The sequence below is a fragment of the Chanos chanos genome, chromosome 4 (genome assembly GCF_902362185.1).
Source record: "Chanos chanos chromosome 4, fChaCha1.1, whole genome shotgun sequence".
Classification (NCBI taxonomy): domain Eukaryota; kingdom Metazoa; phylum Chordata; class Actinopteri; order Gonorynchiformes; family Chanidae; genus Chanos; species Chanos chanos.
This window is the reverse complement of record NC_044498.1, coordinates 40,596,340-40,613,247: the sequence shown is the minus strand read 5'-3', so window position 1 is coordinate 40,613,247 and position 16,908 is coordinate 40,596,340. Positions and strand designations below refer to the sequence as shown.

The 16,908-nt window shown below is 39.6% G+C and overlaps 1 protein-coding gene across 4 annotated transcripts in view; it reads left to right on the top strand.

Moving 5' to 3' along the window:
- rmdn2 (regulator of microtubule dynamics 2) overlaps positions 1 to 9,007 on the top strand; it is a 35,024-nt gene extending 26,017 nt beyond the window's left edge. For 3 of the 4 annotated variants that reach the window (XM_030770403.1, XM_030770404.1, XM_030770405.1), the window contains exons 7-11: positions 546 to 623; positions 2,383 to 2,481; positions 4,722 to 4,775; positions 5,119 to 5,199; positions 5,586 to 9,007. In XM_030770403.1, the coding sequence (XP_030626263.1) occupies positions 546 to 623; positions 2,383 to 2,481; positions 4,722 to 4,775; positions 5,119 to 5,199; positions 5,586 to 5,633 (360 nt within the window). In that variant the 3' untranslated portion in view covers positions 5,634 to 9,007. Of the gene's footprint in view, positions 1 to 545; positions 624 to 2,382; positions 3,721 to 4,721; positions 4,776 to 5,118; positions 5,200 to 5,585 lie in introns of those variants that run through there. The other variant, XM_030770406.1, reaches the window with a different exon arrangement.
- Positions 9,008 to 16,908: the final 7,901 nt, after the last annotated feature.

Here is a 16,908-nt window from a genome sequence, read left to right as displayed (position 1 = left end):
GGTTTCATAAGTGGAAACTTGCTCTCCTGCACGTAGCGTTCATCTGAGCTGTCAACTAGTGCAGAAAGAACAACACTGCCCAATTGCGTAATGCTGGCAGGTGAGCTATCAGTGAGAGACGGAGAGAGAGAACTTAGAATAGAAATAGATGAGAGAGGCGGGGAGGGAGTGATCAAAAGAGATGAGAGAGAGAGAGAGAGCGAGAGGAGGGAATAATAAAAAGAACATTCAGTAAACAGTAGGAAATTGAAAAAAGAGGTGGCTCTGGGTGGATGGCACTGCGTGTGTGTGTGTGTGTGTATGTGTGTGTGTGTGTGTGTATGTGCGTGCATGTGCGTGTGTGTGTGTGTGTGTGAGTGTGTATGCATGTGTGTGTGCGGAGAAACGCTGTTGTGGATCCAGACCTGTGAGATAAGGACGGTTAAGGTCAAGACTGACTCTCTCTCTCTCTCTCTCTCTCTCTTTCTCTCTTTCTCTCACTCTCTTTTCCACTTCCTGCTCTCACTCACCCTTTCTTTTTCTCTGTCTCTCTCTTCTGTGTGCAGGATCACCTAGACAGAGCCATTGAGCTGAAACCTGAGGACCCTCTCTCTTACTACCTGCTCGGTCGCTGGTGCTACGCTGTGAGTGCCTGCAGTCCTGCATCAATGACCAGTCGATTTCATAACGTCCTTTTTTTGTGTTGTGCCCAGTGACACCATCTAATTTTTTTTTCTTTTTTTTTTTTCTCACAACTCAACACAAGTTCACTAGCTTTCTCCACGGGTCATTTGGAGCCTGTCTGGTCACACCAAGCTGTGCTTTGATTCCGACACATTTCCCCCCCCTAACGATAAGAACATAATCGGCCTGTTTTTGTTCATCCATTGTTAGTTTGCAATCAGATTGTTCAGTGGAATGTTTTCATCCTGTCTCTAGTCCTGTGCTTTGCTCTACAATCACTGACTGTTCCCAGAGAGACCAGGGTCAGTCTTTCAGCGTGTTCTTTAACACAGCTTAGTCTAAGGCCAGTCTGAGCTGTCTCTAGCTAAGAAACAGAGTGAGAGGAAAGAGAGAGAATGCCCCCCCCCCCCAGTCTGAATACACGTTGAAAAGATGTTGGAGGTTTGGAGACATATAGACAAGTGAAAAGTGTAATGAAAAGCTTTTTTTTTTTTTTTTTAAAGATAACTGAAAATGACGCGTCCTTTGATAACATGTATGTTTTTATCGTTGAAAAGAGAGAAAGTCTTGCTGCAGCTGTTGCATAATAGAGAGAAAGAGAGAGTGAGCCCAAGGGTTCTTACCAGTGATCTATTGTTTGCACAAATGTTGGTCTTGATTTCAAAGAGGTGTAAGGAAACCGTGGGAACAGAATACCTGTAATTATGCAATTTTTTTTTTTTTAATACACCAAAGAAAGAACACACAGAACACGTCGACATCCGTCCTTCCCTTTTTCTTGTTTTAACTGTCTTATTCCTGCGAATGACTGTGCAGGTGTGAGTGTTTAGTGTTTTTGTACGTTTGATGATGGACCTGGAAATGATAATTACAGACAGCTGAAAGAATCAGATTACCAAAAACAAAGAGAGGTTCATTCATTTGTTTGTAAGGTTTGTGTCATGCCATTGTTCTAATTTCCTTCTAAGATTCTTGTGAGACTTGTTCAGCGTTTGATGTTTGAACACACTGATGATTTGTGACTGCAGTCAGAACGGAAAATGTGTGACTATAGAGATGAGAATAACCACGGTATCGCATGGCCCATGCAAATCAGTCTACTTTAGATGGTGAATTACTGTGCAAGGTAATGAGGCAGGGGATGACTGTGATGGTGATGACTTGTTTCCTTAAGACACATGACTCGTCATATGAATGACTTAGCACCTTTCCTCAGTGCGGGGGGTGTTGCCGTAATTATGTTTCCTTATTTAATTGCCTCCATCGTGTGACAGAATAGCCATTGCCTGTCACTGTGATCACTCGGGTTTCTGTCAGGTGACAAGAATCACGGTTTTGCATGACCTGCACAGTCTAAAATTACTGCCTTTGTTTGGCTTTTGTCATTTTACGCTGTTTATACAAAGCAAATGTATCAGTTCCTCAGGCCACTGAAATGAAAGATTCGAGTCTTCAGATCCTCACTATACACATACACACACACACACACACACACACACACACACACACACATTCACTCACACTCATGCGTCTCTTGTGTCAGATTGCCATTTTTCTGTAACTTAGCCCTCTGTCATTTTCACCCACATCACTGTGTTACTGTCACTGTTAAGTATGGACGGTTCCTATTCTGCCTGTGCTGTTTATCTTTCTTTAAGGGCTTAGATTGTCTCTCTTTGTAATGGTTCGGTTCTTGTGTGTGTGTGTGTGTGTGTGCAGGTGGCGCAGTGCACATGGATTGAAAGGAAGATTGCCGCCACCCTCTTTGGAGAGCCTCCAAGCGCGACAGTCCAAGATGCCCTGAGGCACTTCCTCAAGGTGCAGTCATGAATCACAGCTCAGCACGGCGTGCAGAATGTCACTGGACAGGAGTTTATTTTACTGACTTTACCTGAGATTCCACACAGCGTACGGTAGCGGCAAACGCAATCAAGCAGCCGTGTAAAGATGTGCGAAACTGCTCGTATCCGTTTATTCACCCTGATGTTCAAACTTTCTGGGTTTCACAGAGAATGCAACGTGAAAATAATTAAATATGTTTCCCCGAAGCGTGATGGAGTAATCTCCTCACCTCGTTTCATTCAAAGCCATTGGCTGTCCAAGCTTGGTTTGCGTTCCTCCTGTCTTGGAACTCCTCAGGCCACTGAAAAAAAAACATCTGTTAAATGAGAAAGATTTATGTAATGTAAATGTTTGACTAAAGATTTCATTCTGTTCATTTCTGTTCATACCTTTAACATAACACAAATATAACCAGCGAACTCATCTAAACATAACCTGAATATAATCCTATGATGACTAAGACTCTAACAGAAGATGAAAAAAAAAAAAAAAAAACCCTCAACACAACCCTGGCCTTTCTTGAACATAATCTAACGTTATCTTTAGATAACCGCAGTTGAAAATGTCTCAAAAATAAACCCGTGTGTAACACAATCAGAGAACAGTCTGAACAAGATCCTGATATAACCCTAAGCAGAGCCCAGTCTTGAGCCCGGCTTGGTCAGTAGATATGACCTCCCAACACTCAACCTGTCTTAAACTCCAGAAATGGCTAAATTATGTTATCGGCCGAACATACGGTTATCACTGACTGAACCTATGGCAGTAAGTAGTACAGTCCGTTCGCCTGGAGTGTTTCCACTGCTACGTGAGTACAGAGGGCTGTTTGTGTAGTGTTCAGATGTCCCCTGGGGTAACTCCTGTGCTCCGTTTTGAAGACCAAACCCCAGGTATTTTTCTTAAAAAAAAAAAAAAAAAAAAAAAAAAAAGGAGAAGAAGAAGGAGGCTTAATCTGCCTTCCCACGTTTTGTATGTTTATATAGAGTGAAGAAATTGCTCCTGGCCAAGATCCTGCTGCATACCGCCTCCTCCCTGCTTCCCAGTATATCTCACCCATCAGTTTGATTTAAGTGGCTTGTGTTGTGACTTGTTTCTCTTTACTGTGAGCACTCTGAAAGGGGTGTCTAGCATTCTAACAAACACATCCTGAAGAGTTATACAACATCCGCAACCGCAGCTGCCCTACAAAACAGGGATTTACTTTGCTTACTCTCCCTCTCTCTCTCTCTCTCTCTCCCTCTCCCTCTCTCTCTCTCTCTCACTCACTCTCACTCTCATACTCTTCAATTTTCTCATTCTCTTTCTTCTCATCTATGCCACACCAAAGCCTGGACAAGAGGGGCAAAAAAAGATTGGGGCATTGACCATCGGTTTCAGCCACCAAATAGTAGTGTAAAAAAATGATCTCTTTAAATCATGGAAGGCACGGAAATGATTGAGCAGAGCTCCTTTGCAGGATTGCTTTTGTGGTGAAATACCACTGGAAGAGTGAGATTTTGAAACTGTTGTCTGAGAATGTTGCTCAGAGCTCAAACACCTCAGAGGCTCTTGTAAGTATGAACAAAGAGGATGAAGTGAAGCTATGATCAAGATTAATGACACACTCACTGATCACCATCATCACCACCATCATCATCATCATCATCAACCCCAGACCAGTATATATGATGTTATGATGTAATCACCAGCCGTTTTATGCCAGGTAGAAAACATGAATATTTCGCTGTTGGTCACTAATATTTTGCACAACCCCCTTTCGCTAATTGTAAAATTAACGCTCAAACATGCTTAGGCCAGGTTTATTTTGACGGGATCGTAATAGCGGTTGAGTTTTTGACGGATAATAGTTTACAAACATTTCATAGCTCTACGCCTCAGGGTACGCTCCCTTGTTATTTAGCTGATTTATCTACCAGGCTGTAAAAGTTGATGAGAGTGATGTTCTCATGGTTTTATTGTAGGGGCTGTGGGTGTGTCCTCGACACATCAATGTCTCATTCTGTTTACCACACCTTAAAATGATCTGGCATGGCAAGAAATTGTCTTTGATAAATCTTTATTTGCACCTGTGATCTACGTGTGAATAGCCAAAAGCAAAATTGTTATCATAGCCCACATATGATGTACCTCCTTATCTAACTCCAATTAAACTAACTCTTGGTGCAATTAGTCTTCGATGGAATTCCAACTCATCAGGTGTCTGTCTCGTCCTGCAGGCAGAGGAGATCAGTCGAAGGTATTCGAAATGCAACTATGTCTTTTTAGCCAAGGTAAGCGTTCGCTCATCAGCCTCTGCATGGGAAGGGGGAAGGGGAGAGGGGAGGGTTTCAGGGTGACTCAGTCAAAAATCACTCCCTATCACTTTGCCACTCAAGCAGTTTAAGTGTTCGGCTCTGGCTTTGAGCAGCGATGACTGTGAGGCCAGTGTGACTTCAGTAAGATCATTAATGAAGTGATTAAATGCTAACTGTTTTGCTACTGTGTCTGTAGTTCTGTTAAATCTTTAAAAGCGTAAGTGCTGAGGTTAAGGATTGGTTTTGGATTGGACCAGGTACTGTTAAATAACTTGGAGAGAATGGTTTGGTTACCTCATTATATCTTTTTATGAAACAGTGTTATAGAGATCTGGGACAGAAAGCTGAAGCGAGGAAAATGTGTGAGGCCGCCACCGCCATGAGCGCGGTCACTAAAGAGGTAGGAGGATTTCCTGTGATTCCTCTGTGGAGACCGTTCACAACATGCTCAAGAGTTAGAGAAACTGTCTGAGCTGGGACTGGCACAGAGGGGCTTTTATTTTGTAATATTTTGTTTTTGCCAGGGTTGTTCATTTGAGTTTGTGTTAATTAGGCTGGATATTCATCAGTAACTGCGCTTCATCAACACTTACGTTAACATTCTTTTCATCTGCATTCCTTAGCATTCGGTAACATTCATTTCATTTAGATGGTCACATAAAATAGCCATTGAACATGCATGTGAACTTTTTCGTGACAAATCCGTTAAAATATTTACATGTCCTCACTCCACCCCTCTGTCTCTATCTCTGTCTCTTTCTTTCTTTCTTTCCCTCCCTTTCTCAGGATGAAGAGGCACAGAAGGAGCTGGACTCTCTCTTATCATCACTTTAGCCTCTCCACACGGACGAGAGAACAAAGCTTTATACTCCTCATAGTGGTGGCAGTTGTATTACTGTATCAGTTTGGACTATGACCCAGACTCAACTTTTATTTTGTACCATGCTTTCATCCTTTTAATGTTTTAAGATGTCTGATAGCACAGTCAGTGAAGGACCTCTGAATCATTATGATAGAAGAGCTCATTGACTCTTGTCACAGTTAAGCAATCCAAACAACACCTACTGTGGGAGCCCTATCCTTTTCTGAACAAGAATCGATACTGTGAAATAGGCACAACTAATAGGAACAGGCTTTAACTTACGTTATACACTAAACATTGTGTGTGAAACGATGCAGTAAATAATCCAGTGCCGAATGTTTGAAATATCACTGTCCCACGCTGCAGGAGTAGCTGATTGAGTGCCTGAGATTAAGATTTAAGAGATCTTAAAAAAAAAAAAAAAAGATTAAAATGGGGAGAGTGAATTTCATTGAAATTAATTCAGTAATGTTAAGTCTTTCTTTTTAGGAGAGGATATTGCTTCCCAGTGGGTCATATCAACAGGTTGTCTCTCTTTTCCCAAACCAGTAACCAGTTTTTTTATGTCGTGTTTCACAAAGCCTGTCTGGTAGTCAGTGATTAATGCCAACAGACTACAATAAGTTAACAAGAAAACCAGAAAAAGCTGCTCCCAGACCAAAGGCTGACCTATTGAAGTGTGTCCCATTTTGTTAAACAGTAATCCCAGGAGGTACCTCTAGCTCATGTAGGTCTTTGTCTGCACGCCATTTTAGGAAAGACAAACACACACACACACACACACACACACAAACGCACACACACAAAGAAGGCCACCCGAACAAGGTTTACATCCTGTGGCCTTTGGGTGACCTCATGCTGGTTCTCTGTTAGAGTTTAGGACTCTCTCTCTCTCTCGCTCTTGGTTTCCAAAACAGTCATGTGTTCACAATCATTCAACGACAGATTAGTGACCATTATTGTGTGTCATGAACAGGCTTACACGTTAGCTTTATAGAAATTTAACTCCCTCAGAAGTTTTTTGCAAGTCTTATGTCTTGCCACCAGGCGTATGCATAAAGTGACACAACACTGAGCATCACATAGATATTCCATTTTTCTTTTTGGTGAATGATTCTAGTATATGTTGTATAAGTGTATGGTTTTATGACAGATTATAGTGCTTTTGAAGGGAGCGTGTTCTGTCTGACGCAGGACTCAAGACTTGCAGAGGTTTCTCTAGTCTCTAACCATCTGGTCTCATGACATTTAGACGTTTTACATTGATAATTTGAATCTGAATGAAGATGTGACATGTTTGTTGGCTGCAGTGTCATGCATTCCCCCGTTGATTGAGAATTACATTCCAGTGTTTTGGCAGTGTTTCTGTTGTGCTTTGGCTGGATCTGTTTGCCTGGGATTGTTTGTAGTCTTTTCATTTCTCCATAAATCAGTTCTGCTATGTAATGACTTGTCTGTATTGACTATTACACAGACTCATCAATGAGTTGTTTTATGTAAATTGGCTTTGTTTTTACCAAAATAATTATTTTAGATTTTGTTTATAACGAATGTGTGAATGCTGTTAGTTTTTATGAAACACTACTTTTTATTTGCTTTTTTTTTAACTGTTCATTTAAACCTTTGCATGTGTTCAATATTTGAATGATTGACCTTGCTTGAGTACATTTGAGTACAAAAAAACCTCCCTTTCCATGTTAAGGGTGTCCAGAGAGTAAACGGACGGGTCGAGAGAGAGAGAGAGAGAGAGAGGGAGACCCTGTAATATCTGGGAGGAGGAAATGATTCAGTACGAACCCATCATTCCGTCACCTTTTGTTAGCCATGTCTCCATTTTCTTCCATGTCTGTCCCATGTTATTGTTCTCTCTCTCTCTTTCTGATCAACATCTGCACACTGTATCTGAGATTACTTAGAAAACAACTTGAATGGACATTTATGATCATTTGTCTTGTTTTTCTTGAAGTTTTTTTTCTTTTTTTTAATTATTTGGCAAAAAGAATGTATTTGTAATTTAGCAGAGTGTATCTGTTCTTTTGAACACTGGTACTCTATAATGTATGATTTAAACCCTAAATATAAATTCTACATATAGATTACCTTGATCTCAAGAAGAAAAAAAAAAAAAAAAGCAAGTTTCATTCAGGTTCTGTGTGAGACATTATAGCATTAAAGCGGGGACAGGATTTTGTGCATGGTTTCAGTGATTTGCTGTTAATCTCGCCAACTCCATTTAAATGTGTCTGTGGTGTGAAATTGTGTGCACAGTGCGATACAGCTGCAGTGAAGCATATTTGATACTGTCTCTGACTCCTGTTTCGGCTCTTTCATCTGCACTCAAATGAATCTGAATCACAATTTTACATTCAAAGGGCTCACAGACAAAATATTTGAATAAAACCCTTGTTTTACATTAAAGCTTCTTAAATTAGAATAATTGTTTCTTTCTGTTGTGCATAGCTTTTCACAGCTGTAGCACAACCATTCATTTCAGAAATGCAAAAGACAGTTCACAGCTGGGGGCCTAATATGGCATTTACATTCATTTTGTCAGGGCTTGAGGAGCAAGCTGCCATCTGAGGCGTCCAATCGGATATCAAGAAAAGTTACCTTAAATACAAAACAGACGTATGGCCTGCAGACATCATAGCTGATACAGAAAAGAAAACAGGACACCGACGTGACTCACTTGCGAGGAGAAAATATCACAGCTTGTGTTGTGTCTGATTCATCCCGTGTTTATCCCAAATTAATCTTTTGTCTGTTTTCTCGCAAACCCGAACAGTGTCTGTGAAATCTGCGACTTGATCTCTGACAGTTTGGCATGCCTGTGCTCTCCTGTCTGAAAACAAAAGCTAATAAGGGGAATGCCAGCCAGATGTCAGTGTGGAGGAGGGAGAGGAGAAGAAGGGGAGAAGAAGCCAGGTTTTCAGTTACTCTTAACCCCCCACTGTCAAACCTCCACTATCTGCTCTCTGTCTGACACCATGGACATCTGGAAGCAGGAAATTACAGGGAACACGACCACACGGTGTTACCGCTTAACCATGAGGATCAAAGTCAAATGTCACTGACTAATTATCGGGGTTGTGGTGAAATGACCCTTCACCTTGGTACAGTGACTTATTGATTCATTTGCAAACTTTCAAGTTTCACCCTCTGGACCACTCCTAGTCAGAGCTGTGCATTTATCTATGCTTTGTAGTCAACCTCTTAAGACCAAATGACTGTTATTTCAGTTTCTCTGATGACCTCACAATTCTTCCTAATATAAGACTGTTTGTTGTTTGTCATGTGGTGTTTCCTGTTTCTTCCTTGTGGAAAGAAGATTAAAGGTTTTTGTTGTTTGTGTGTGTGTGTGTGTGTGTGTGTGTGTGTGTGTGTGTGTGTGTGAATGTGCATGCCTGCAAGTGCATTTAAAAAGAGAGTGCCATCACAGAATACAAACATTTGGCCAAATTGTTCAGAATCACTGATGGGCTTTCCATATTTGGCTGATTTGCTTAGTATTACCAACAGGTTTTCCTTGTTTGTTGTGGCAACAAAGCTTAGAGACTATGTCAGGATCCAGAGCTTTCCGTAATAAGATCACTACTCTTACAGTAGTTTTAATGCAGAATTAATTTGCCTTTAGGTTTACTGTCAGAAGTAAACACAGACCAGTCATGTGTTTTTTAATCTCTGTTCTCTGAAATATGTGATTTCCCAGAACAGACTCTGCATCAATTGTTGTACTTGACTTGTTGAATTTGATGGTCTTGTTGTGTTCCACCCTGTGCTCCTGCGGGTTGAATTTCAGACTGGATGTGTGTGTGTGTGTGTGTGTGTGTGATGTCAGTGTGCACGTTGTAAAATCCTTATAGTGGAGAGGTCCTCTCTCTCTCTCTCTCTCTCTCTCTCTCTCTCTCTCTCTCTCTCTCTCTCTCTCTCTCTCTCTCTGACCCTCATCTATCGTCCTCTGCCTTTATCTATTTCTGTCTCTCATTCCAGCTCTCCGAGAGCCTCGTAGCTTCAGTAACTGACTCCCCTTCTCCCACTCTGTCTGTCCTCTTGAGGAACTTTCACCTTCTCTGACTGCCTGGTGCAGGGCACGTCCTTGGCTTGCGCCTCTCCTACGTGGCGTGTTCCTTGATCCCTGTGTGAGTCTCGAGTCAACAGAGTTTTATCCAAGTGAAGATGGACACCATGTTCCTGTAACCCAAGACACTAGAGTTAGTGAGAACTATGTTGTATGCTGATAGTGATCTCCTGTTTGTAATGCTGTCATACCTAACACTGGACCCTATCCTAATGCCATGTCATATCTAACCATGTTAACAAGACATCTGGAATTTAAGTTACTTTGGGAGGGGCAGGTGCTGGCAAGATAAGTTACCTGTATGCTGTATTTCATTTTATTCGTTCTTAATAAGGAGAGTCATCAAATTTTTCTCATATTTATCTTAGAAATGCTGTGCCAAACATAAAATAAACATCTGTTTTCATTTGCAAATTCTCAGCAATTTAAGTTTCATCACAGTTTTTCTTTAATCAAAATTCAGGGCTAAGTTTTCTTAAATGACACACTTACATGATAAATAAGACTTACAACTTACAATGTTAAAATGTAATCTCATTTTAGCTTCCTGTGTAATATTTTGTGGCATTTAGACTAAATACTGAAAAGTTAAAATAAATATGTTTTGTTTGGCACGTAACAGAGTTTAGCTGATCCGTTTCAGAGGATGTTGTTTTCACTGTAGGCATTTTTTCTTTTGCGCTTACACTGTTTCTCTCATGATGAAAGTAACTGTTGAAGCAAGAGAGCTGCACTTTCCTTTTCTCTTTTTCGATCCTTTTTTTTTCCACCTCTGCGTTTTTATTTGATAAAGTGGGGGTGTAGGGAAGTTTAGTAATCGTCTGGCTTTATCTGTACTTGTCACGCACTCAGTGCTGCATGCCAGGCAGTAGCTTTCTTACCGATCAAGAGCAGGATGTGCTGCTAGAGTCAGATAAAACATGACATGGAGGAAATGCCTCTGAGACTTGCACTAGAGTAGAGCAGAAGTGCTGTACCAAAGCACAGTTTCTTCACTGAGGAAAAATCAGTGAACACCCAGATGACCACACAGTAATTTCATACAGCGACACAGTCGCCTGACTTGTAAGTTGCTTTGGATAACAGCATCTGTTAAATGAGTGAATGGAAATGGAAATATATTTCACTTTAAGTATTTTATAGATCAGAAAAAGGTTAATATAAAAAAATGTGTTATTGTTATTCTTTATGGAAGCATATTGATGTGACTACTTACACATATGTGCACAAAAAAAAGGGGAAGAAGGGTCATTGCCTTACTTTCATTCATGTTGTAGTTTGCCAGGTGAACAAATGTAATGAACAATGAACAAGAATGAAGAAGTACCAATATCAAAAAAAAAAAAAAAAACCCCAACTAAAAATATTCTGGAATTTCTGTCGGCTACTTTTTCTTAATTTGAAAGTCACAATGGAGGAGCCACTGATGTAAAAAATGAGAGTAAGGTCTACATTGTAATTTCTCGTTTTGATAGCAGGTGACATAACTGGCCTGACGATTTTGAAAGCCTTGTTAAACTAGTATGGCCCCATGTAATGTTTTTAGCAAAGGATTGTTGCATGTTTTGCAAGGTTTGTAATGGAACACAACTTGAATCAAAGTGTTTTTAATAGGATTATGTGACTGCTTAAGTAGTGTTTGATGTGTATTGCTTTCTTTTTCCTTCTTCACCAAACATGTTCAAAACTATGTTTTAAATGTTTGGCAGGTTAATACTACAGCAACTACTGCAGATAAAACATATTCGTCCACAACAAGGACCAGTAAATGAAAAATTCTTAATTTATCTCTAATGAAGCACCTCTGATGGAGGAGTTCTGATTGTATCAGTTGGAGTAAATCTTTAATCCTTTAAAACAAAAAAAAAATATTTCCAGGGCTCACCTTACATGGATGCAGTTTACAGTTAGTCTTTCTGCATTTTGTTAAATGTTAAAATGTTCCACTTCTTCAACAGCGTGAAAGTGGTGCATAGATGATTTTGCTTGCTTTATTACCCAGTGTTTTAAGAAGTCTCTCACATTAAACGAACTTACATCCATTATTGGAGCTGAGGTCCAGTCTTATAGAGATTTTTTTCTCGTGGCTAAAAAGCAAAAGGCAGCTTTCGATCCCTCACTAAGGCAGTTCATCACTGATGACATACCTGATATCAGGTGCTATGAGGTCAAAAGTTCCCCAGTATCCATGGTGACATTGTCCCTGCAAGCCTCTGGAAAAGATATAGGATTCAGTGGAGTATTGTGATTTACAGAGGTCTTGTCAAGCTGTCTGTAGGTTGGGCGGTTTAAAACAGTGTTTCTATCTGCAAATTCATCTTGGCCCACCAGTGAAAGTCCTTTCAGTACTGTTCTATATGAACAATGTCTTCTTTTTCTTCATGTTCTGTGTTCGTAAATGTCCTCTGCACTGACTTCTGCACTACCACCAGACAGCAATTATCTCTGAATAATGCAACAGTCAAACGTCAAAATCAAGATGAATTTGAGAGTAAAGTATCATAGACACGTGATGTTGTCTTAGACCTGATTGCGCTGCTTTGTGAGCACATTTGATTAAGGATCAAAATCAACCTCGATAAGCCGCTCTGACACCGCTCTGAAGTAGCCCCTGACTCTACTTTCATGAAATGTTCATCACAGTCATGTTTATTGTCAGGAAATGGCAGTCTAACAAGACAATAGGTAGCATGACTGAAAGCCTCTTTCCAGTCCTCCTAGACGTCATAGTCTAACGGTCTCAGACAGACATTGCTTCCTTTTGTACAATTGTGTACTTCCGTTTGGAATATTCTGCATGAGGCAAAAGCAAAAGTTTTCCCACCTCTGCTATTGGTGACTTGAGTCAGGGCCACTCCCATTCCATAGTCAGAGGCCTTAAGATAATATAAAATAATGTGCAGCCTGAGGTCAAACAGAGCAGAGGCAAGACTGCTCATAATCATGGTTTTTGACTTGGTTGAGACTGATTTGAGCTGCAGCTGTTCATTGAAATGTTCTGTTTTTCCAAAGAACTGCTAACAGTGGTTCTCCCACTTTGGTGTAGTTTGTAAAGAACATGTTATACCATGGAATCAGGCTAAGAGAAGAGCGCAATGGTGTTTCATGATGCCGGGCCATTTAAAGTAATGGCAACATGTGATTCGCCAGGAGGTTAAGCATCTGAAGACGTTGTGTGGTCCAAGAAATGTAATGTTGGTCTGTCTCAGCTGACATTTCTCAGGTTTACTTTCAGGTGACCTCCGCTCATTCTGTGCGGCATGGCAATTCTGCTATTCAGGCTGTCCCTCTTTGATGTTCCATCTTTGATTACATCGTCAAGATAGCATTGTGCATTACAAGGACCCCGCAGGACTGTGTTTATCATCTACGGAAAAGCAGCAAGGACCGAACTGAACTGAATCCATACAGCTTCCTCGAGTACCTAGAATACCAAGCTATCATCAGTGATAAAAACCTGTGAAGTCTCTGCTTTCTTCATGCAGTTTAAATTGGTTGTATGTATTTCTGACTTCAAGTGTTGGGTTCATCAGAGACCCTTATACTTCAAACAGAATATCAACACTGAGTGGGACCAGCTCATGTTACTCCACGAAAGCCTTGAATTGCTTCCACAAATCTGTGTACCTACTCATGCCACTAGTCTTCTTGTGCGTAAACAATTAGGGAGATAAGAATCAAAAGAATCAGTTTCTTTCAGTGAACCCATTCAGTTCTAAGGGACTGAACTCAGTAGATTCTGCCTCATGGACTAGTTGTCTTAATTTTATTTAATAGGTTTCTCCTTTGTGCACAAATCCTTAAGTATATCCAAACCCTCAGGAGTTGTCATGTTGTCTCACCGTATTGTTTGTTTCAGCCAAGCATGGATATATTTTGAGTAAAGTGCAGGTGTAATAGCAAATATTACTAGCTATAGCCAAAAAGGGTTAGCTATATTTAGGCTAAATGCAGCCAGTCGTAGGTGAGGTCTGTTTTCAGTTGTGTTCTTTTTAGTATTCCAGAACAAGATTATAAAGTTAGCAGCTATAGGCCGTCTTCAGAACAGGTTTTCAAGCCTTACTCACAGCAGACTTCACTATAGTACAGGAAATTGAAGCCTGATGTGAGAGCTGACTTCTGAATACTGGCAGATTAAGGGTAGCCCCCAAATTCATTGCTAGGATGGCCATATGTGTTTTGACAATACTAAATTCCGCAACATAAATGTTGTCAGAGTCATTTGTATGTGAAAGCTGTTTGTATGAAACAATGCCTCGCTTATTCATCTCAACATTCCCTCACAGGCTTCCACAGATTTTCAAAGCATACATAGCACCCTTGCAGGTGTCCAAACTCAGTGGAAGCATATTGTAAATGCTCTGTCCTCCCATTCCTATACAATGAAACAGTGAAGTCCTTTTCCTTCTATCAGAAATGTCATCTCCACCAATGGCAGGCTTGTTCATGAGCAGTCCACACTTTAAAAGCAAATTTGGTTCACCTGGGTACTCCAGCGGCGACGAAAGAAACATCATACAAGAAACACTTCAGACTTATATCAGTCACCAATGCATCTGCATTTTGCTTTTACTATTAATACTACAAATGCTCTGAACTACATGCAAAGAAATGAAGGGTCCATATGAATCCAGTGTAAATATTGATATACTAATACCCCAAAGATAGTTGAACCAGAGAGATTCTTCTCTGCTTTGTCCTTGACTTGATGCGTACGGCCCAAACAGTAACATACTCAAAATCCAGTGCAATTTTAAACACCTCTTTTGTGATATTATGTTTTATGTTTTACATATTATGTTTTAGATGTTATGTATTTTTGTAATTAGGACTTTAATGCATAATGTATCTTTATTATCATTTTGCTTATATTTTACTTATCATTTATGTCAACGAGCACAATGAACAGAGCTACAATGAAAACCAAGACTGTGTTTGTGTGAAAAATCTGGAAAAGGAACCACAGTGTACTAGGCTGAAACATTACTATTTCAAAATATCCACAAGTTATTCCCTCACAAAAAAAAGGTTCCTTCGAAAGCCATGGATCCCTCTTCATGGTAAATTCAAAATCTGCGTCAGTAAGCCAAACTAAAAATTGTCAAAAAGTGTCTTCTACGTTTAGGAAGAAAAGTATTCATTATATTTAACACGCTATTTCATAATTAATGATAAAGCATTTAAAGTCATCACTGGCCTCTCCTGAAATGTTGAATGTCCCATCATGCACAAATTAAAGACTGAATTCCCAATCCATACACGACACCTCAGGCATTCCAGGTCAGAGCCTTGGACTGGTTAAACTGAAAGGATTGCCCACAGTACAAAATAAACAGTCTATTGCCCGCACAAATGATAATATAATGATGAGTTTAATTGAGTTTCAAATACATTTGTGACCCTTATGATCATACTGGGATCCAATGCAGCAAATACATTAACAGTCATTATGTCGTCCAATATAAGAGAGAAAATCATAGCAAAAATATGGTTAGTCATTTATTTGTCATACTGAATACATTTTTGAGAGCAGCAAGAATTTCTGAGCTTATACACTGTAGAAAAATAAACTAGGGAAAAGCTTTAATCTCACAGTGGAAGAAATAAACACGTGACATTTTTTGTAATACAGACAGTTTATATTTTATATGTCTCCAGAAACATTCATAAACATTTTTTAGCAAATATTGGTATATAAAAACACTGATCTAATATAGATCTAATGTCACTATGAGAATTTAAAAAAAAAATGTTACAGCAGTTTGTAGCAACAGACAAGAAAAATTTTTTACTATGATATACATATGCTGTACATCAGTGAACGCCAGCCCTGAGAGTACCCTTTCTCTTTTCTTCTTAAATGAAAGGAAACATAAGAGGAAAATAGAAAAAAAACGTCAGTCTTTGTCTGTCTTTGTCATTCACTAGTCGTTCTTGTCAGAAACACACACACACAAAAAAATGTCTATCATTCAATAGCTATTGAACAGTTATATACCATGCAGAGTTGTGTATGTTCTATATATTCAGTAAAAGGATATCCTGTCTTGCTGATAAGACTGATAAATTTAACAAGCCTACTATGTGTATGATCTCCACAAATGCTCAGAAACTCGAAATAATATTTTTTTTCTCAAGGAAAGAGCTAGAAAAGAGAGCATGTGACAAATGTGGATGACTGCTGCCACACACGCATTGTTTGAATAGGTGGCTAATCATAGTTGCCAAGCAGTTACCACTGATACATCAAAGAGGTGTAATGCCATGACTATCTGACACATGCCCTGGTCTATTAAGAGATATCTTCTGGTGATGTTTTGAGTTACTAGAGGGAATAATGATTTTTTCCCACTGTAATACAGCCATATCTGTTTGTTTTATGACTTAACACAGGAAATTACAAAGCCTACTGTTACAAAGCACTAAACTAAGCTAGTCTATGCCGGGCCTGAAGATGTATCTGTAAAGATAAAAACTATATACAGAAATGTTATATGTAAGGTGCTACACTGAAATCTGTATTTATATATTTGTTTAATTTTAGACCCAGTTCAGTTCTTGTTAATGGTCATACCCATGGGATACTTTAGTCTAAATTTTAGTACCATCAACAGGAAAAACAGAAATATACTCTAGTGTGTTACCCACTGTGTTGTTAGAAGGAGTGAGTTAGAGAGAGAACTGCACCAAAAAGGTGGATTGTTAGTGGTGCAAGAATGTATAAAAACAGAGGAGAACGCATGAGTACAAATGTATATTCTTAACAGCATTTCTAATCATGCTAATGTAGGTCACTAGTTGAAACTAACAAAGCGGACACGAGTGTTAGCTGGCTTAGACAAATATGAGAGAGCTTGTGCTAGGTTATTCTACCCTAAATTGATGACAGTAATGTCCACTGAAAAGGAGACTCACAAGCACAGGCAACTGACAATTCCCAAATAGAAAGAAAACAGAGATGGGGATTGAAAGACGGATGTAAGTGAAAAACAAGTATTTGCCTGAGTGTTCAGTCTATAAATATATTATATCTCTGTTCTTAGTAATATACAGTAGTAAGGTTAAACCTGATGGCACGTGAGAATAAAAATCTACTTCAGTTTTGTTATTGCATCCTTTGCAACCTTCATTTTTCATAATTTAGAGTGTCTTATTTTGTGGCAATGCCC